The sequence below is a fragment of the Galeopterus variegatus genome, unplaced genomic scaffold (genome assembly GCF_000696425.1).
Source record: "Galeopterus variegatus unplaced genomic scaffold, G_variegatus-3.0.2 Scaffold4616, whole genome shotgun sequence".
NCBI lineage: Eukaryota > Metazoa > Chordata > Mammalia > Dermoptera > Cynocephalidae > Galeopterus > Galeopterus variegatus.
The window spans coordinates 224,433-245,529 of record NW_007730727.1 but is presented as its reverse complement, the minus strand read 5'-3'; the positions used below and the strand labels follow the sequence as shown (position 1 = coordinate 245,529).

General features: G+C 42.7%; 1 protein-coding gene across 1 annotated transcript in view; it reads right to left on the bottom strand.

Annotated features, from left to right (window-relative positions):
- The window catches only part of NID2 (nidogen 2 (osteonidogen)), a 69,782-nt gene that overhangs the window by 38,704 nt on the left and 9,981 nt on the right, over nt 1-21,097 (bottom strand). Inside the window, exons 5-9 of the mRNA XM_008587996.1 lie at nt 16,192-16,421; nt 11,087-11,793; nt 10,126-10,167; nt 937-1,071; nt 259-504 (exon numbers count right to left, since the gene is read on the bottom strand). Of these exons, the coding sequence (XP_008586218.1) occupies nt 259-504; nt 937-1,071; nt 10,126-10,167; nt 11,087-11,793; nt 16,192-16,421 (1,360 nt within the window). The remainder of the gene's footprint in view (nt 1-258; nt 505-936; nt 1,072-10,125; nt 10,168-11,086; nt 11,794-16,191; nt 16,422-21,097) is intronic.

Here is a 21,097-nt window from a genome sequence, read left to right as displayed (position 1 = left end):
GAATATGAATGTTCCAAATGGAATCATTCTATTTCTCAGAACAGCTGCAGGAATGTTAAGAAATCATTGTTTTTCAAGCTGCAGTCATGAGAGGCCAAACCATCCCCAGCGACCCGTTGGACAGAAAACTACACACCTATGGCTCTAGAACATTAAACGAGCAAACCCTCCTTCACTGTATAAATACCCACAGCACGGCCCAAGGAGCAACACCCCAAAGCAGCACTGGCTGTCCTCTCTCTCAGAGTTCCTGCTCACCTGTGAGGCTGAAGCCATTCTCAGAGCCTGGTCTTTCTAAAGCAAAGAGCCAACCAAACAGGCCTATGATTGACGTGAGGGGGAGAAGGGCCTTGGCAGCTGGCTGCGGAATGTCACTGATGGCCATGTAGGCTCGGCCATCATTGCCCACGACGTAAGCATGCATGTCCACATCAGTGAAGTGCACAGGTGTTTGGCCCACGTGGAGGTGGCCACTCACTTTCCCATTGATGCGATGAGGTGTCCCTGAAAGACAGCACATCCTTCAGCCTTAGCCATAGTCCAGGCCGGGGATGGGCATACACAGATAAAATAATTCCACTGAAAACTCCCAAAACGTACTTTTTAGCGAGTCATTTTAACAATTCCCTAACCAACCAATTATCCATCTATGAAACAGTCCTGTCTGTGATCTCCTTCCTCCCACCCTCCCTTTCTCTCCTCTACTTTGGCTGTAATGAGCTGGCAGAAAAGAGGAGAGATTTCCAGGTAATCGCCAAGTTGAGAAATCAGCCCAAACCTCTTCATTCCTCAAACATTTATTGAGCACCTGCAAGTTGCTGGCACTTTGATTCCAGTAGTGGAGGTGTGAGGCCCATAAAGCAGAGCTCACAGTGGTAGCTGGAAACAAATGGCAGGAATATCCACACAGAGCAGCCCCCAGCCCAAGTCAGTCACCTTCAGGCAGACAGTGCTTCCCATTCCCAAAATATTTGGACTGGCAATGGCAGCAGAAGCCGGTGGCATAGTCCGTGCAGAAGGCGTGCCAGGAACACTGCCCGTGGTTGTGTTCACAGGTTTCCACCTTGGAAACTGAAAAATAAAACAAACTTGCATTAAAAGGATTAAGTGATTCCAGCGTCCTTGCCAAGCTTCATCATGGACACAGCATCTGCTCCATAAAATTGGTTTAGATTGTAATAAACAGATCAGGTTTTGATGTTGAAGAGACAGGAATCACATGCCACCCCGGGGAATTAACTCGCTTGGTCCGCTGGCAAGAAGTCCTGATTACTGCTCCCATCTGGGTCTCACTGCAAAGCAGGTGAACCAAGATGAGGCTGCACCACCGTGGCAGCAGTGGAGCGAAATGAAAGCAAGCCAGTCAGTGGATGTGAGGTTGAATTTTATGAAACCACCATTTCTGTGGTTCAAAAATGGCCAAATATTAACAATTTTATATGGTTCAACTTAATACTAATGACCTCGTGAGAAAAGAGCTAACACATGTCTTATGTCTAACCACTCTTCTCTTGCTTATTTTTTTTTTTAATTCAAGGTTACTTTAAACAACTTATAGCTGGTATAGCTGGTTTCACTATCCAGATTTTTTTTTCTTTAGTTTGAAAGAGAAGGGCCTTAAAGAATGAATACATACCACATACCTTAAAGTGTATGGGGAGAAGGTGTGGAGGAGGGGCAAAGGGACAGGGAATCCAGCTGCTAAAATGCCCTATGCTCTTTGCAAGGTTCACTGTGATAGTTACAGCACGAGCATGATTTCCATGCAACAGGAGAGAGCTTGGCTATGGTCACAGATTTTCTAGGAAGCCATGGTGGTCCAGACTCCTGTAGCTGTTTCTTCCATCTCCCACTTACTCTGCCCATTAAAAGAAAAAGAAAGAGAGCCATTTGGCTACAAAGAAACAGGGCAATTGGAGTGAATGCCCTTGTCCACAAAGGAAATGGCCAAGGGGGTGGGGTGTGGCTGGGGGACACAGGTGAGAGGGTGCTTTCTGCCAGGACACTGGGGAATATGTCAGTCCCAAGCAGAGCCATCAGAAGGGAAAGCGACTGCACACGCCTCTGCCTCTGTGTCCCCAGGAGCGGGCTGATAAAGCAGGGATGGCCCGGAATCCTGGTGTAAGACACCGATGCTGGCACCAAGTGCCAGCTCCCGAGGAAGAAGCATATCCTACTCTGAGGAAAACTAGGTGGTAGTTGTGTTCCAGGTTTAGGTGGGAAAAGGAGGAAATGGGAGGGGAAAAAAGAAATCTAAAAGATATTTTTTTAACCTCATAATCAGGGGAGAACAGAAAACAAAAACTGATGGGGAAGATATAGCACCATATATGTAACAATATAGCAAGTATAAAGACTTGTATCATCAAATAAAAATATAACAAGTTAACATTTAAATAGCACTTAACATATGCCATATACTATTCTACAAACTTTAAGTCTGTCAACTCTTAATTTGTACAGGAGCCCTAAGTGACAGGGAATGTTTTTAATCCCGATTTTGCAGATAAACCAAGGCACAGAGGATTAGAGTGACTCTCCTGAAGGCAGTGAATGGCAAAGGCAGGATTTGAACCCAGGAAGTCTGGCTGCAGAATCTTAACCACTACTCTCTACTCCTCCTCCAGTGGGACCCAAGTACGCTTATCATGTGCACTAGGTTAAGGATCTGATTGGGTGTTTGGGGTTACTCAGCATAGGCTTCAGCAAGTCAGATGTGAATCATACTTTATAAATCAGGCTTAATGGCAGAAGAGAGCAGAGATTATCCAGATGAATATCACAGCATGCCGGAAAAAGCACGGGTGAGAAGAAGCAGGGGTAGCAGGAGTAGCATTCACTTTTGGGCAGTGTTTGAGTGCTGCTCAAGGATCCCTGAAAACGCAGCAAGTGCAGGGTTGGCAGGACAAACAAATAACCTAGCCAGGTTCAAGTGGAAAATCTGATTAGGAACATAGTAAGAATGAAGTTTGTGACTGAAGATTTGGTATAGGGCTTTGATGATTTGACTGAGAAATTCCAGTTTGGCAAAAATAGAATATTAGGCATAACTCAACTTTTTTTTTTTTAAAAAAGGAGAAAAACGTACAGCAGAAAAAATTAGAATGGATCCCAACGAAAATATTATAGAGGTTGCTGTGGAGAAAACTATATATTACTGTCTATCGTTGGTTTAAGAAAGGGAAAAAACATTTTGAATAAAAATGAACGTAACTTGGGTGTGTCAAAGTCACAGCTAAGTGTAAAGCAGCAGCTCCTTGGGGAATGGCACACACGCAGGTGTGCTCCTGGCATACATCGCCATCAGGACCCTCTTTCCAGAACATGAGGGATGAGGGGCTGGAGAAGGCGCCAGGCTCTAAGACTCAACCTCACCGATCACTCGGGGGGGCTCTGTGGAAACCATGGAATCGCAGTGTCTGTCCCAGCTTCCTCATCGCTAAACCAGGATGACACCCCCTTTCTCACACCAGCAGTGCCAGAAATTATTTTTTCTTCATGTACGTCTGAGCACCACAGTAAAAAGGCAATCTGATGCAGGTGTAAAGGGTAGTCATTTTCATGAAATTCAGATAAATATAAAATCAAACTCTACACATTTTCTACCTGCAAATTATTGGTAAGCTACCTTGGGGATCTTTTTAAACTGTTTATGGAAAATTGCATTTTTAGCATGGAACTCACTGAGCCAAGAACACACACTCTTCCAGCCCCATGACAGCCACAATAAGGAAAGAAGATGGGTTCACACCTAATCAGGGGGAACGTAAGGCTCCCACATCTGCTTTAACACCCAGGTGCACACAGATTGCACTCTTAACACTTACAATGGCAGCTTGTTAGGTGAAAGGTAAATACCTCTAGCAATTTTCTTTCATTCATTTAATAATTTGACAAATAATGAGCACTCACTATAGGCCTGACACTGGTCTAGAAATTGGGGATATAGTGGGGACCAAAAGAGACAAAAATTCCTGTCCTGAATTCTCCTGGACAGCAGTCAATAAACAAGCAAACTATTTAGAATGGTGGATGCGGTAAGAGCTGTGCAGAGAAATAAAACAAGAAAGGACAAGAGAGCAGGTGGGGGCAGGTGTGTTTTGCTTTTTTAGATAGCAGGGTCAGGGAAGACCTGACCTTTGGGCAGGGGCCTAGAAGAGGAGGTGAGGAGGTGAGCCTCATGCACAAGCAGGCAGGGAGCTGTGTAGGGCAGGAAGGTCGTGTGGGCATGTGGGAGGAACAACGAGCAGAGAGGTAGCCTGCGCCATTCACGAAGGGCCTCCTAGGTCACAGGAAGGATTTGGGCTTTAGGGTGAGTGAGACGGGAACCCACTGGAGGTTTCGGCAGAAGAATGACATGATCTGACTTACAGTAAAAATCAGGAATGATCTGGTGCCTTGGTAGTAAGAAGTGCTGGCAGAGAAGCTGGGAAGGGACAAGATCTGGGATATTTTGGAGGCAGAACCAACAGGGTTTGCTGATGTATTGGATGTGGGGTGTGAGAGACAGAGAGGAGTCCAGGATGACGGTGAAGACTTGGCACGGGAAACTGGAAGTGTGGAGCTGCCATTTAATGAGATAGGGAAACTGCGGAGGAGCAGGTTTGCACAAGATCAGGAGTTCAAGGCAACAGCTAAGAGGCATCAGCGAAATTCACCCCAGCCTTGACGGCAACTTACACCCTCAGCATGGCACCATTCAACCCTTCACTAGGAGAAATGTGTTTCCCCATACGGATTCCAGGGACTACCGCCTCAGGATCACCTGAGTTGCCTGCTGAAAGTGCAAATTCTGAGGGCCCATTTGGACCTACCAATTCCAACTCAAAGGGTGGATTCTTAGAATCTGCACTTCAGCCCCTCCCCAAGTAATTCCAGTACAGCATATTCATAAGCCTCCCATTTCTGAGCCAGGGATTGCTCATCAATATAGTTAATAAATTGAATCTGACCAGTTAGCTGCTCCTGGAGTGGGAAGAATGTCAGGGAAAGCTCTTCATTCCTGGCCACCTGAGAAGTGAAGCTCAGTGCTCATGGCTCACATGGGCCTCGGTCCACGAGACTGCAACATGAGGATCCTTTAGCGGAGGCAGCACAAGCACAGTGGTCAGATCCTTTCCCTGATGAAGGGGGAGAACTAGGAACGTGATCCCACATGTGGCTAGTTATCCAGGGCAAGAAAAGTCAGACTTCTGGGCAATGTGATTTCTCAGATTTCTATGGGTCTGGTTAGATTCAAAGACGCTGAAGTACCTGAAGGTTTGGAATCAAGGTCTGCACCCCAGCTGGATGAGGTGTGCAGTGAGTACATCCAAAGAAAAAATGGCACTTTTTCTTTTCAGTGGTCATTTGGATGCCCCTTTTACAGCAGAGTTCTGAATGTATTTTCACATACTTCTACCTATTCTGGTAAAAAGATATCTCCATCTCACAGATGAGAAAGCTGAGGGCTATGGAGATTAAATGATCTTCTGGCTCTACATCCTATGCTCTTTCCATTATACCAGCAGTAAGTGTTTAAGTTCAGTGGGCAACAGGATCACCAGGGGACCAAGACTGACAATGCAGATTCTGGCTTGGAAGGTGGAGGAGCAGCACGGAAATCTTTTAACCAGGGCCCCAGGTAAGTTAGATGAAGGTGGACTAGAGCCCACACTCTAATAAATACAAGGGTACTTCAAAAAGTTCGTGGAAAAATAGAATTAAAATATACGATGAATCTTTCCATGAGCTTTTGGAAGTACCTTTGCATAGTTTTTATTCCATCGCCTCCTCTCTCCTGACCTTACCCACATGGGTAGGCTGTTGCCAGACTCTCCGGACCCGTGTTCTGCCAGAGAGCTCCTGCCAGGGAGAGTCAAAACGATCAAGAGACAAGTCTGCTGGCACCTCGGGGCACAGCTGTAGGGCTGAGGCTGCCAGGTTTGAATGAGTTTGTCACAGATTTGTTAACTGAGCTTTGATAGTTGCTAAAGCAATCTTAACAGAGGATTTTTTAAATCGCACGTTTTTTCCATTTAGTGCCTTTTTTTTTCTTTTTTTAAAACTCTTCTGATATCCTTAACAGAAAAAGAAAAGGTGGGGGGTGGGGGTGGGGTTGGTTAGGGATACATAAGAGAAAAGATGCAAAGGCATTGACAAAGTACTTGAGACTTGTCTTAATTGGGAATTAACAAAAATGTAAAATTCTCCTTTGCACTTGTTCTGCCCCATCGTTCAATCTTCATTTTTCCAGAAGCACTTAAGCACTTGTCTTCAGCCTTTAGCTTGCCCGCCCTCCTTCACTGAGGGCTCTGGCCCAGCCACATGGGGGACGGCCAGGCCACAGTGGGGACGGAGTTCGTTGTGGAAACGCAGAGGCAGACAGACTGCTTTGTGCATGGGGCTGCCCCGGGGCCGGTGGAGTGACATACTTTTAACAACTCCTGCTGCTAACTCAAGAAAAAGAACTAACACTTTCACTGCAGGACGGATTTTTTTTGTTTCCCCATCTCCCAGAATGATGGACTAGTTAGAAAAACCACATCCTACTTTATAATGAAAAACACTGACATGCTATGCTTTTCCCTCCAGTTTTCGTGTTTGTTTCTGATGTATGCATATGGTGCATAGTGATGCTGGTGGCAAACAGTGATCAGGAAGCTGGGGGTTGCTGTTTACGTCTGCCCTCACAACACTAACTCTCCAATTCTGCTGAAGGAACAGAGCCCCTAAAGAGGAATCTCCCATGCAGGCATCTTCACAGGTGTGGGGAGCCCTCCTGTTTGCAGACCCTCAGCAAAATGGAGGTGCACCCAGGGGAGGGCTCCGACAGCAGAGCCTGCTTGAATTCATCCCAGGGTGAAAGTTGAGTGAGCGACACACTCCTGTCAAAAATGGAGTGGGAGTGGGGGCCACAGGGGAATCCCTGCTCTCACACTGGGCTTTCCCAGCATGACCCGCCATCCCGGGAGGAGGAGGATCCCCAAATGGAGTCTCTACATGTGAAAGCCAGGTGTCCCTCCCTCTTCCTAATTGGTCATGCAGACTGAGGTTAAATGAAGCTGCTTATAGCACTACCTCAGCAGGCTTAAGAACATCTAAGAATCTTGTGAGCAACCTCATTCCTTGCTCCTCACAACACAGGCAGTCCCTGTTCCCGTGAGCTGAGGACCTCGCTGCAAACTCCAGCCTTCCCCTTGATTTCTCCCACCTCCTCTCTGTCTGTCCATCTCCCTCTCTCCACTCCCCACTTCCACCTCTAAACCTCCACTTTTGTCACTTCTCTGTCTAGGTTTCCATATTTTTTCCCTCTCTCAACTCAGACTCTGATCCCAAGGCGTGGCTCAAGCCCCTTCTCCTTCATGAAGACTTCCCTGACACAGGAGGCACCCTTCACTGTGTACCTACCGTACAGCTTTCCCTAATTATTCATGGCTTTGTTGCCGCCTTGGTCTGCCTCTTCCTAGGAAAGTTGCTAAGTATTTCTAGGTTTTTCATCTCTGTAAAATGGGAAGGATAGTAGGATCTACCTCACAGGGCAATTTGGAGGACTTACCGTGATAATACAATCTAAAGCCAAGTTCCCACCTGGAGACCCAGTGGATACTCAATAAATACTAGTGAAAACTTCCACTAGTGCCTAGTTCAGAGAAGAGTATGTGGCAGGTGCTCAGGTAACTTTTTGGCTTGACAACAGATCTACCTCACAGGGCAATTTGGAGGACTTACCGTGATAATACAATCTAAAGCCAAGTTCCCACCTGGAGACCCAGTGGATACTCAATAAATACTAGTGAAAACTTCCACTAGTGCCTAGTTCAGAGAAGAGTAATGTGGCAGGTGCTCAGGTAACTTTTTGGCTTGACAACACTCCTGGAGCTCCCTGGAAAACAAGACGCTTCAGGCAAAAGATGCTTACACATCTACTATGCTGCCCTTTCTGTGGCCTACGAAAACAGAATAAATCAAATAATATGCTTGAAGCCAGAATTAGAGTGCAACTGGGACATTCTTGCCTGGTGTAGACATGATCTGAAAATAATCTAGACTTCTGAACAAAAAGTCAGTAAAAAGAGTCCCTAAGGAGAAAAAAAAAAAAAAAGATTTTCTGGGCCTTTAAATCTTCTTGCTTTAGCAAGACAACTATGAAGCTGAAAAAGGGAAATTAAACTTTATTAGGCATGGTGCTTCCTAACTCCAATTTTAATTTGCACAAGTACTTAATGAGTTCTGCATTATCTTCATTTTATAGCTGAGGAAAACGAGGTCAAAGAGAGTATGTTTTACCCCAAACCACATAGGAAAGCTGAGAATCAGCCTCAAGTCCACTTAGCACCAAAAACCACATGCCTTCTTCTCCATCAGTAGAAAGAGCTAGCAGGTGACCCAGGCAACATTCTCTGGGGGCCTCTGCCACCCCCACCTACCAGCTTCCCAGAATGAGAACATGTTTACCTGATGGACCCCGAGGGCTCCAATGTTTTATTTGAAAGAAATGATTCATGGCCAAAAAAAAAAGATTTACCAATTGTATGTTTCTATGCTTCACATATCTCCCTAAGTCCCCCCACCACCTTTTTTTTAAATGGTGGGTTTTTTACCTCCAAGGTTCAAAAAGTTTTAGTTAGATTTTTTTTTTTCTTAAATGATCTATGCTTCACATATCTCCCTAAGTCCCCCCACCACCTTTTTTTTAAATGGTGGGTTTTTTTCCTCCAAGGTTCAAAAAGTTTTAGTTAGATTTTTTTTTTCTTAAATGTCTCAGTGTATTGACCAGCTTTTTCATATGCATTTTGCCATTTTCAAGATGTTAGTAGTAGATTCCACCCAGCAGCTGATAAATATCATAGCTCATGCCGCCTGAGAGTTATGGCTGCTACCTTCTGTTCTTGATGGCCAGTTCCATAAACCTGCTGCACTGTTACTCCAGCAATCTTGATCTTTCACAGCTCAAAGCAGGGCATGCAGACTCTTCTTAATTCTTTAACAGATGACTCAATGGGTCTGCTTTTTAATATTCCCAAGCTCTTCCCGGGGCAGGAAACCACAACCCACAAATGAGAAGGCCATTTAGGAAAGCATCTTAACTTCAAAATCCCTTTGTGAAAATCTTTGATAACTGGATTTAAAATATCTTCAGATACAGGGAAATCATTGTGAAGGTTAATTCTAGATGTCAACTTGATTAGATTAAGGAATGCCAAGAAACCTAGTAAAGCTATCTTTTTAGGTGTGTCCATGAGGGTGTTTCCAGCAAAGATTAGTATAAAAGCCTGAGTGGACTGGATGGGAAAGATCTGCTCTCAATGTGGGTGGGAAATATCTAATCCGCTGGGACCCGGAGAGAACAAAAAGCAGAGAAAAATGGTGAATCTCTCCCTTGCTGCTCCTCCATTTTTGCAACGTGATACCCTGCCATCCCTGAAGTCACTACCAAAAAAAGCCTTCACCAGATGTGTCCCATGGACTTTGGACTCCCAACCCCCGAAACTGTAAGCAATAAATCTCGTTTTCTTTATAAAATACCCAGTTCCATGTAGTTTGTTATAAGCAACAGAAACGGAGTAATACACTCATACTGAAAAGTCTGGAGATTTTCAGGAGGATCTGAAAGTTCTGAAGCCTTCCAATCAAATTCACATCTTCAGCTTCATGAAAATGTGGTCCCTCAGGCATAATCTAAGCTAAAACTCTTAATAAATACAATCTTCATTCTCTACTCATCCTCCACCCCATTCCTACTGTTTTAAATCTTCTAAAATTAGTAATAGCAGCCACCATTTATAAAGAACCAACTGGTGCAGTCACCTAAAAACTTCACGTACATTATCTCATCTTATCTTCCCAACTAATTTATGAGAAATGGGAGGTTACATAAATTGCCTCAACTTACCCAGCAAGTGTGGTAGCCAGGATGCAAACTTAAATCTGACACTAACGCACTCTCCCTTTAATCATGACACAGTGCCACCTTAGTCACAAAATCTTTTCTTCCCTCCTAAAATCCAAGCACACTCCTGCAAGGGAACAGCACAGCAGAAGAACCCAGAAGGCCCTCTTTGCTAGAACAGCATGTTTTTGCCACAACCAGGATAGGAAACAGAAAAAGTGGGGGGAAAAGGAGGTTCGGAAGAAAGCTTTTACCTCTTAATTCTTCCCTCCTGTCAGAGGTCAGATGAGCAGTCCCTGCAACAAATGGAATGAATGTGTGGTCAGTTCCCCACTCACGACTCTGTGTCCCTGACTGGGAGGGAAGCGCACACAACAAGTCTCAACTAGGAAGAGCTGGCCAGGTGTCAGAGGTCAGATGAGCAGTCCCTGCAACAAATGGAATGAATGTGTGGTCAGTTCCCCACTCATGACTCTGTGTCCCTGACTGGGAGGGAAGCGCACACGACAAGTCTCAACTAGGAAGAGCTGGCCAGGTGTGGGCTCACGTGTGTATTAATTAAACGCTGCCTCCTCTGGGCATTGCCCTCCCTGCTCTCACTCTGGTCAGTGAGTCATGAAATGAGGACAAGTCTCCAGGGAGGTGACTGCCACAGCTGCACAATCATGAACCAGAAATGACAGCAGGCACAGGTGTTTCATCATTTTCTCTCCCCAAGGGCTCTCCTCTCCCACAGACCATAAATGCATCTAACTAAGGGGAGTGCTAGGCTCGTCGCATCAGAGCACGATTCTGGCATGCTCATCGGAGCTGGCAACTTGCCACTTAAAACAAAAGCAGGAGGCCCTCCATCGCTGTAATGTGGGCGAAGCCTCGCCAGGTTTCACCTCTGCTGAACTTTCACACTGAAATACTTCATCACTCTGGAGCGCAGAGCTGGCATGAGCGACCCGTTCTTCCCACTCACTTCATGAGGCCCGTTTTTAAAAAACAGTATTAATGATCAAGAGATTCCAAACAGAATCTGCCTGCCAACATTTATTTGGCAAAGGAAATTTACTCTATCTCCTGAAACACAGGGATTAGTTATAAACACAGTTATAGTCTTCTTTTTGCTAAACTTTTCACCTACACACTTGAGAAAAAAATCACAACTCTACACAAAACCAGCATTTTAAAAGTGAAATCTCAGCACCCTGTTTCTAATGCACTTACCCTGCGTGTTGGAACTGTCATAGTCTTCCACTCCTACTATGTTCCTCTCGTGACTCACTGGTGGGGAGTGATCTTCAGGATGGGCTGGAGGAACATCCCTTTCTGAAAGCACTGCCCCTCCATCTGGGTAGGGTTGGATGCTTCTGTTTCCAGGGTAGGGTGGTGGGGTTTCCTGGGAAGGAGCCAGTGAATCTCCATCTACCTTTGATGGAGCCAAGCTTCTGGTTCCTGTCTGGTTCAAAGGTTCAGCTTGGCCTTTTAAATCCTGGGCCTCTGCCTTCTCCAGAGACGATCCCTCTTTGGTTTGAGGGTCCCAGGTGGCAGATTCTGGCCAATCACTAGGTAATGGATATGGCAAAGGGGAGGCCAAATCAGAATCCTTAGGAGAGAACCCACCTCCTAAAGGCCCTGAATTAGATTTTGATTTCAAGTAGTAGAGAAGATCAATACTTTTGCGGCCATTCAATGCCTCCTCTGGTTTACTAGGGGGATATTCAACTTCCTCTTCACTCTCATCAGCACAGTTTAAATTGTCCTCAGAATAGTCGCTTTCTAGGAATACATTATGGCTCAAGGGATTTTCCAGGGGAGCCAAAGAGTAGGCAGTGGAAAGGTGTCCTCCAATTGTTGCTGGCCTGACATTGTCCAATGGGGAGGTGCTGCCGATGTGAAAAGCCCACACTCCAGGAATCCCCAGGTTGCTTAGTCTAAATAAAAAGGAAACAGTTCATTGTGACAAAAGTGTCCATTTGCCCACTTTCCTACAAAGGTGAACAATTTAACTTAAAACTGAAAGACTACTGAGATCAGCTTCAGAATTTTCACTGGTGTATGAAAGCAAAAAAAAGCAGACTTACATGGTGACTAAAAGAATTAAATGGTAATTTTGATGTAAACTACCTTTTATTTAACATTATAAAACTGAAAGACTACTGAGATCAGCTTCAGAATTTTCACTGGTGTATGAAAGCAAAAAAAGCAGACTTACATGGTGACTAAAAGAATTAAATGGTAATTTTGATGTAAACTACCTTTTATTTAACATTATGTTTCAAAGATCATGTGTCCACAGAATGCCAGACCTTCAAGTTGTAAATCTGCTCTATAATCCAAATGTCCTATCTAAAATCTGGCTATTTGAAAACAAATAGGAAACATGGGAGAATTTAATCTTTCCTCTACTTGTCTGAAATCTTGTAACTCACTCAAGGAAACGTATGCTTAAGGATCTTCGCCAAACAGTTAAATAACAACGACTACTATATGCTTTTGAGAGTATTTTACTAGCCAGCCCCTATGCCAAGTGCTTGACATTTTTCAGTATAAACTGCAAGGCAGAGACATTGATCAGGCCCAGTTTTACAGAGGAGAAAATAGGTTCAGAGAGGTTACCTAATCGTCTGAAGATCACATAACTAATAACTGGAAGAGTCTGGCCCTGAAGTCAATACTAACACTAAAGTCCATGCTCTAAACATCTACATTATATTACAATGGAAAACCAATACTCTATAATCAATCAGTATCTAAACCATCATTACTCTACAGAATGTTAGACATTTCACTGTTTATTCACATGAGCTAATCAACTAATTCACAAAGAATGGTGAATCAGTGTAAAAAAATTAAAAGAAATATAAATGCCTGAGTCAAAAAAATTTTTGAAAGAATGCAGAACAAAGTTAAGGGGTACATAAGAAAGTAGCTTAATCAAAATGTGAAGGGTCATATGTGAGAGGTCTTTCCAGAAACATCTAGAAACAGCTCACTCATTATTACCACAAGACAAGATCATGGATTCCATTTAGTGCTACTTCTGAGTCAACAGTACAACCTAAAGAGAAAAACTGCATATAAAATTTCCAAAAATAAGGGAAAACTTGAGCAAATGAGAGTCTGGCTAGCTGGAATACACCAGTTTGTGTGATCCTCTGACATACAAAATACCATGCTCAAATTCACCCATGCTAAGGAATTTCCTCAGAAGTCAGCAATGAGGAATAAAAGTTAATGACTAATGAGATAATAAGAAGTTAATTGAATTGTATAAGAACAAGAGACTTTTGCTCATTTGGGTAGGTACTCATCATGTTCATGTGGATTTCTATAGTAATATTTTTCAATACAATTTGAGAATGTCTTTCTCTCATGTGTGTGTATTTGTGTGTGTATGTATATGCTGTTGCTGCTCCGATTGTAGTTAATTTAGGGAAAGAAGAGCATAGAAAGCAAAACTGTGATCCTGTGTGCAATATGATATGTATATTTGGTAAGTTCATAAGAATTTATGTTGGTGCTTATTGGCAAGCAGATAAGGAACATTAGAGAAGAGAAAAATCCTAGAGATCTGAGGATATTGAGTTTATTATCACATTAGAGGTGTTGCAGCTGTGAAATTTTTTCTTGACGCTAAGAAAATACAAATTATGGCAGTTAAAAGCTAAGTAAAATAAACTCCTAATTAGATACAAATCATTACCCTGGCTTTGGTCATCATTCATGATAGGAAAGTAACCAATTTATTTTAAAACCCAAGGTCATTTGGAAAGTATAGTGATAGAACTTAATTTAAGGGCCAGCCCATAGCTCACTTGGGAGAGTGTGGTGCTGATAACACCAAGGCCATGGGTTCGGATCCCTATATATAGGGATGGCCAGTTAGCTCACTTGGGAGAGCGTGATGCTGACAACACCAAGTCAAGGGTTAAGATCCCCTTACCTGTCATCTTTAAAAAAAATAAAAAATAAAAAAAGAACTTAATTTATTTCCTAGAAAGGATAAGCAGGCTACAAAATGGGATGACAATGTCTTCCACCCTGGATTGTTGGGAAGATTAAGTGAGAAAACCACATAAGATGCCTAGCACAGGCTCTGCACATGAGAAGTACTTAGTAACTACTGTCTTGTTTTCTAGGAGACAGAAAAGAACAATCTCAAAAAATGCAAATGTGTGCATTCATATTTAAATGTGCAGAAGAGTATGACAAACACTATGAATTATGTAGCTTATGACCTTTGAGCTTATCATTATGAGACAAGTTTGAGAAAGAGAAAGATTCCATTGACTAGGAAAATAACTTTACTCTTTAGAGATGCATACTGAAGTATTTAGGAATAAACTGGAATGATGTCTGTGACTTACTTTAAAACACTTAAACAACAACAACAAAAAAGATGAATGTGATTTTAAAGTTTTTGCATATACCTAAATTTCTGGAAGGACTATTAACACTACCTATCATTTGAAATAGTGACCATGGGCCATTTTTAGTTTTATTTCACACTATCTTACACTGTGTACTTTATTTTTTAGGAATTTCACTAAAGAAAAATCCCTTTGTCAGTAATTTTGGCCCTATATCTTATCTTATTCTGCTCTCATCAAGCAATTCCGAGCTTTCTGGGAAGCTTCAAAGATAAAAATGAGAGGAGGCATGGAGGGGGGTAAATGGAGTGCTGTGTGTGTGTGTGTGTGTGTGTGTGTGTGTGTACATGAGTGTGCATGTGTTCGTTCTTAGGGGACATTATGGCTCTGGTGGGAAAACACAAAAAGCCCATAGGCTTTTGTCCCCCACTTCCTCCTTTACCCTGTGTAGACATCAGCACTTATTCCAATGTTCTGTGATTGTTATCTATCTGTCTGTCTACCCTACTAGAAGTACAGGTTGTTGGGATGCAGGGCCTGGGCCTTAGAAATCCTTGTATTTCTAATACTTGACCTGCTTTGAGCTCTCTATAATGTCTCTCCATAATGAGCTCTCCACAGAATAGAGAGTCTGTGAGCTCCCGAGTAGATGAGGAGGGTGGAAACATAGGAGAGAGAACAAGGAGCTAAGTTTGCTCCAGAGCCTAGACTAAGCAGCAGTCTAGATGGAGAAGTAAAGATGCCCAAGGTGGGTCATAAGAATGGGAATGAAGACAAGGACTCAGCATAAAATAGAGTAAGTAGTTCAGAGCTCCAGACTTGTGCTTGGATTCTGGCCTGCCATTTAATCACTTTGAGATCAGAGGCAACGTACTTGATTTTCCTAAGCTCATTTATAAAATCGAGAAAATAGTAGTATTTACCTCCTTTGATTCTTGCGAGTTTTAATTAAGGTAACCTCTGAAGTGTGTTTAGCACAATGGTTGGCAAATAGTAAGCTCTCAATAAATACCAGCTCTGAGTAACCATATCTGGCCATAGTGCCCACTCTCTGGTAGCTGAGCACAGTAGACAGCATGCAAAAGTGTAAGTGTTCCCATACCCACGAATGATTTAATGAAACCAAGAAGCAGTTAAGAGAGGCCAGGAACCAATGGGTTCTGTCTCAAGAGTTGATTAACATGACCAATCACCACCCTGCCTGCCTAGTGTAGGAATGAATGAACCAACTCTTGAGAAAGATAGGATCATCTTTGACTTCTGCAGTTTTTAAACTAGTATTGAAAAAAAAAAGACAAAAAAAAAAAAAAAACCGCTAAGCTCTAAGGTTAATAAATCTCATACTGGCACTATCTGGACTGACAAAATGCAGAAGGGCTTGTTATTGTACTCACAGAGTAAGCCACTGATGGGAGTAAGAACTGGGTTCAATTCTGGCTACCTCATGGAAAACCAATGAATAGGATTTCAGGTACTAAGACATAAAGAAATACTAAGACTTCTAAATATCTACCAATCGGTTTTATTTATTTATTTTTTCCAAATTACATTACTCTTCATTTAATTTTTAACAGTATCTGTCTAAAAGACTAAATCACAGTGTCTCCTCCTATGAAATGATTAACCTGGAAAACCTCAATCTAGGCAGTTATATTACTGGATATTTTTATGTAGTTGCAAGAGCAATGTTGTGCATAGCAAGCCTCAGTGGTTCTGCAAATACATACACACAGTTCTGATTTTGATATTTCTATCCAATAGGGCAGGAAAAATAAAGGACCTTTTATATTTTGGTTAACTTGATTCTCCCAGGGTTTAATCTAGCTCCTCGTTTTGACCTGATGCCTTGCTTGGAAGCCACCACAAGATTATTTAATGGTCTTATGGTCACTGAGTTCAGGTACCTCCTAAGTGCCCTTAAATTCAAACAGGAAAGGGCTTAAGTTCCATGTTACTTACTGAGAGAGATTTTTCACAGACTGTTCAGTGCTAGTCAAGCTGAAATACACTCCTCTCTTCGGGTTATCCACCTCCCCTTGGCTGAAGCCCACCCGTGCTGGGAGCTGGAGCTGGACGTTGTAAGATTCTTTGGGGCGGGTTCCAAAGAACTGAAGGCCATTGGCAGGATAAAGAAAGAGGGCGTATGTATCAGTCTCATTAGATACCAAAACTGCCTGGAAAGTGTTCAGCTGTGGGGAAAACAAAAACAAAAACAAAAACTAAACACCCTTAAAAAAAACAAAAGAAAAAACAGAATGCAAACGAAGCATCATCAAGTGCAAAGAATTTCCCCCTTCTCAGGATTTCTCCAGATTTTTAAAAATATAATCTTCTTTAAAATTTCCTCTTCAAGATACAAATACAATTTCATAAGTAATATTTATTATTACAAGCATCTTTTATCAATTTAGATTAGTAGTTGAAATACACACAGGTAAAACATAGGTTAAACAATAAAAACATTTTTTAAGGTTTCAAACTTCCCTCATCCAAACCTCTTTCAGAGACAAGAGCAACTAGCAGAATTAATTTGTCCATTCCCACATCACTGCCCTAGTTTACAACCCTGAACACTCAGCACCTCTCATCTGGGTCATTTATTCATTCACTCATTCATCTACTTATTAAATGTCCATTATGGACAAGCACTGTGTTAGGCACTGGCTGATCAAAAGGCCTCTATTTTCAAAAGGTTCACTCTCTTTTCTCTTCCACCTCCCTTTTCACACCAGCACCAGAGCTATCCTACCCTCATTTCACAGATGAGGAGAGAGAAAAACAGGGGCTAACAGATCTCATGTATGTGGTGGTAGGCCAGTACCACAGTGCCATCATAACCACTTCTTAGCATGACATTCAAGATGCTTTGTACTCAGGCCCCAATCTCCTCTCCCAGGCTCAGTTCCTCTGCATCTTCATCAGACTCTTTAATAGTCCCCATTTGTACCACATACTTTGATGTACCTTTTGCTCATGTTTCTCTGTGCCTAGAAATGCCCCCTAACCTTATAATACTGCCTTTCTGAGGTGTTTTGTGAAGCCCACAGAATTATTTCTGTTCTCTGACCCTCCATAACCCTTGTGGGTGTTTCTAGCTAGCATTTACTTCATTTGCTTGGTTAGCTGTGTATGTGTTTGTAAACTCCATTCATTTACTCATTTGTACATTAATTCAAACATCCAACTGCCTACTAAGCACTAGACATTGTGCTGATACTGAATATGCAAAGAAATAAAAGACAGGGAGACTGTGCCCAGGAGAGTCTCACAGTTTAGGAGAGGAAAACAGCCATGGTTGGAATTGGAGGAGAGTCATTGGAGAAGGTGGTAGAGGCCCCAAGGAGGGTGTGTGCCCAAGACCTCAGGGTGGGGGGTTGGGAAGGTGTCACAGAGGCGGCCCGTGTTTATAAACACTGCAGGAGCCAAAGCATACCACAGAGAGACCAGGAGCCTGAATTAGCCACAAACTCAACACCCAGCTTCTTATAGAATCACTCTTTAATGGTCAATTTACTCTCTTATTTCCAATGAGAAGAGATTTTTGCCTTTACCCTCATCCAGCTGTCTGTCCCCATCCACCCCCAAAAGATCTGTTAATAGAGCTTGTTTATCTTAAAAAGATGTTACATATTTAGGACTCTGAGACTACTTTCACACTAAGTCACGCTCCTTTTACAGTTCCTTTTAGTAAGGAATTGGGGAGCTGGTTTTAAAATACTACTTACTTCATAAGCAATGTGACTCATTGACACATTATTTATTGGTATTATAACTTCCCCATTTTGCTAGACAGACAAAACTAGGCACAGAGAAGAAGATGGCATTTTGTAAATAAAACAGCAAGGAAGTAATGTCACTTCCTTTTGCTCTGTCCTAGTCCTTCCTCATATGTTGTTCCAGCTCTGATGTTAATTTTTTCTATCAGTGTCTAATTTCAAAGTACAGTTTTGAGGTTTTGCTAATAGGATAAAGAAAGTGAGGTGTGGGCCGGCCCGGTGGCGCACTGCTACAGTGCGCCGCTTGAGAGCGTGGTGGCACTCCCGCTGAGGGTTCGGATCCCACATACAGACCGGTTCCCACTCACTGGCTGAGTGAGGTGCGGGAGCAACACCGCGGGTTGCGATACCGTTGCCGGTCCCGGTCCGGTACAGGCGCGACACTGAGGGTTGCGATCCGTTGCCGGACATGAAAAAAGACAAAAAAAAAAAAAGAAAGTGAGGTGTGGGCCGGCCCGGTGGCGCACTGCTACAGTGCGCCGCTTGAGAGCGTGGCGGCACTCCCGCTGAGGGTTCGGATCCCACATACAGACCGGTTCCCACTGACTGGTTGAGTGAGGTGCGGGAGCAACACCGCGGGTTGCGATACCGTTGCCGGTCCCGGTCCGGTACAGGCGCGACACTGAGGGTTGCGATCCGTTGCCGGACATGAAAAAAGACAAAAAAAAAAAAAGAAAGAAAGTGAGGTGTTAACATGCTTTTTAATAAAAAGCAAAATATTATACAACCTTCCTTTTAATTCTCTAACACAGAAAAAGTCATGGTGCTTTGCTTCTTTCTCTTTCTCTCTTTCTATTTCTTTATTTTTCTTTCTGTTTCTTGCTTTCTTCCTTTCTTTCTTTCTGTTCACAAAGTAATATGAAGGTACTTTGAAAAGTTCATGGAAAAACAGAATTGAAAGATAATACAAATCTTTCCATGAACTTTTTGAAGTACTCTCCATATTTGTTATTGTTGTAGTTGTTGTATCAGCAAAGCTTGACTTTCCCAAAAACAAAAGGCAAGGAATGCTTTCTAGAATTTCTCAAAGCTAGGAGAAAGCCATAACTTCTGCCAAATGTAAACAAAAGATATTTTGCATCAATATATACATAATATATTCTACATCATCCATTAATGTGGATACAGTAACTTCAGAGTTTCACTTTAATCAGAATAAATAAAGTTCACATAGGGAAAGAAAAGTACTCAAAAAAGAAGAAAGCACCCCACTTTAAAAAGCTAAGCTTTCAAAGCTCCTGGCATTAATAGCCCGTAATAAACGTAAGATAGGAGAAATCCTGGTTCTAGGTTTAGAGAAATTCTGTAAGATAAGGAGATTGTACAGACTGTGAAGAATTGAAAGAGATGGGGGGCAGTAGGGGAGAAGGAAACATCTGTGAAGGGAGAGCCTGGCTTTTTTCTGTGGGGTCTGTGTACTGAGCACTTTATTCTTTCTTTCAGTCAGTCAGCCAATAGACACATATCAATTAAAATTTATTCAGCGTCTTCTATCTGCCATCCTTGACACAAGCACTAATTACAGGTGACAAGTATTTAATTTCCTTGTCTCCACTGAAACAGGTAAATATCAGAGGAAGAAAACAACTTTTTTTTTTTTTTTTTTGGAGGCTGGCCAGTATGGGGATCTGAACCCTTCACCTTGGTGTTATCAACACTGCATTCTAGCACTCCAACCAACTGAGCTAACTGGCCAGCTCCACAACTTTCTTTTAAGTAGAATTTATAATCCCAAAGTACACTCCAAAGGAGTTTGGCTGGCCAAAAAACCACCCACACACCAAATGATCACTTGTCAAGTTCTCTGTCAGTTCTACAAAATTCCACATCTTATTGCTAAAAAGCCCACTTCATGAAGTCCTGAAGGACTCCTCCTCCCAAAGCATTCCTTGACAGGCCTCCAAACCAGAAAGGTCCTCACATTCCTGGATGCAAGAGCCCCACACACTGTCTCTGAAGGGAAACCCTCAGATGGGCTGCCAAACCCTACAAAAGGGTCACTGGTTCCCTACTTCCCTATAGAAGAGAGGGGCTTCCATGGGGAGAGGAGCAGAAAGAGGATCGGGGCCAGTGGCTGCAAGCTTCAAGGTTTCTACCATCCTGTTATCGCAGAGAGAAAAGCTCTTCCCTCAGCAGAAGCCAGGCAAGAGCCTGACTCTTCCTTACAGGTATCAGACATGACCAATTAATGTGGATTTGACACTCAGCAGAGCCAGGCTGATGGGTGCAAACATGCCCCTCTGAGAGTTTCTAATTTTTGTAATCCATTTAATTAATTGCAGCCATCTGGCAAAAAATCAGTGCTATCCCTTTCCTGAAGGGGTGTGCCCATAGAGGCTTACCAAAATCAAAATGAAAATTAAGAAAATTAAAAATTAATACTCCTTCAGGAGTCACCAAGTTCTCCTTCCTGTCTTCCTCAGGGCTACATGCCCTCAGAGTTGTAAGACCATTGACTTCTGGCCTCCACGGTTTGGTGTGAACACTAACCTCCATTTCTTTTCTTTTTTAAAAATTATTATTATTTATTATTAGCATATTCATTCTTTTAAATAGTGATATTTCTTTATGCCCTTTACCCAATCTATCACTTTCCAAACCCCCTCCGTCCCTCCCCCCATCCATCTCAAGTGTCCTTAGGTTTGTTCTCTTCTTCTGAAAGTTCAATGTATTGTTGTGGTCTCTCTTTCTTAACCTCCATTTCTTAGTGTAATTCTTCCTCTCCCACAGCCAGTAGGACACTGTCACATGCATGATTTTCTCTCATTCATTTTTCTGCGTTTAATCCTGCAGATTCCGCTAGAAGTTCAAAGATAAATGTTTGATGCTCTCAAATCCCTAATATTATATCCTTCCTGATATTTAGTTTTCAGCGAAACTTCAGCCTTTCTTTAACCAATTTCCTTATACTCTCTATTCTCTCTGTCTTCACAGCTATATCTCAGACTCAGGTTAAACTCTCTCGGATAGACTGTAGACCTCCCCTCTCCTGGACCTCAGCTCCAGAAGTCAGAAGGCTAAAACAAAGTCCTGATTTTACCTCTCATTTTCTCTGTGGAGCCCAACCCCCTCATCAAATCAAAGAACGA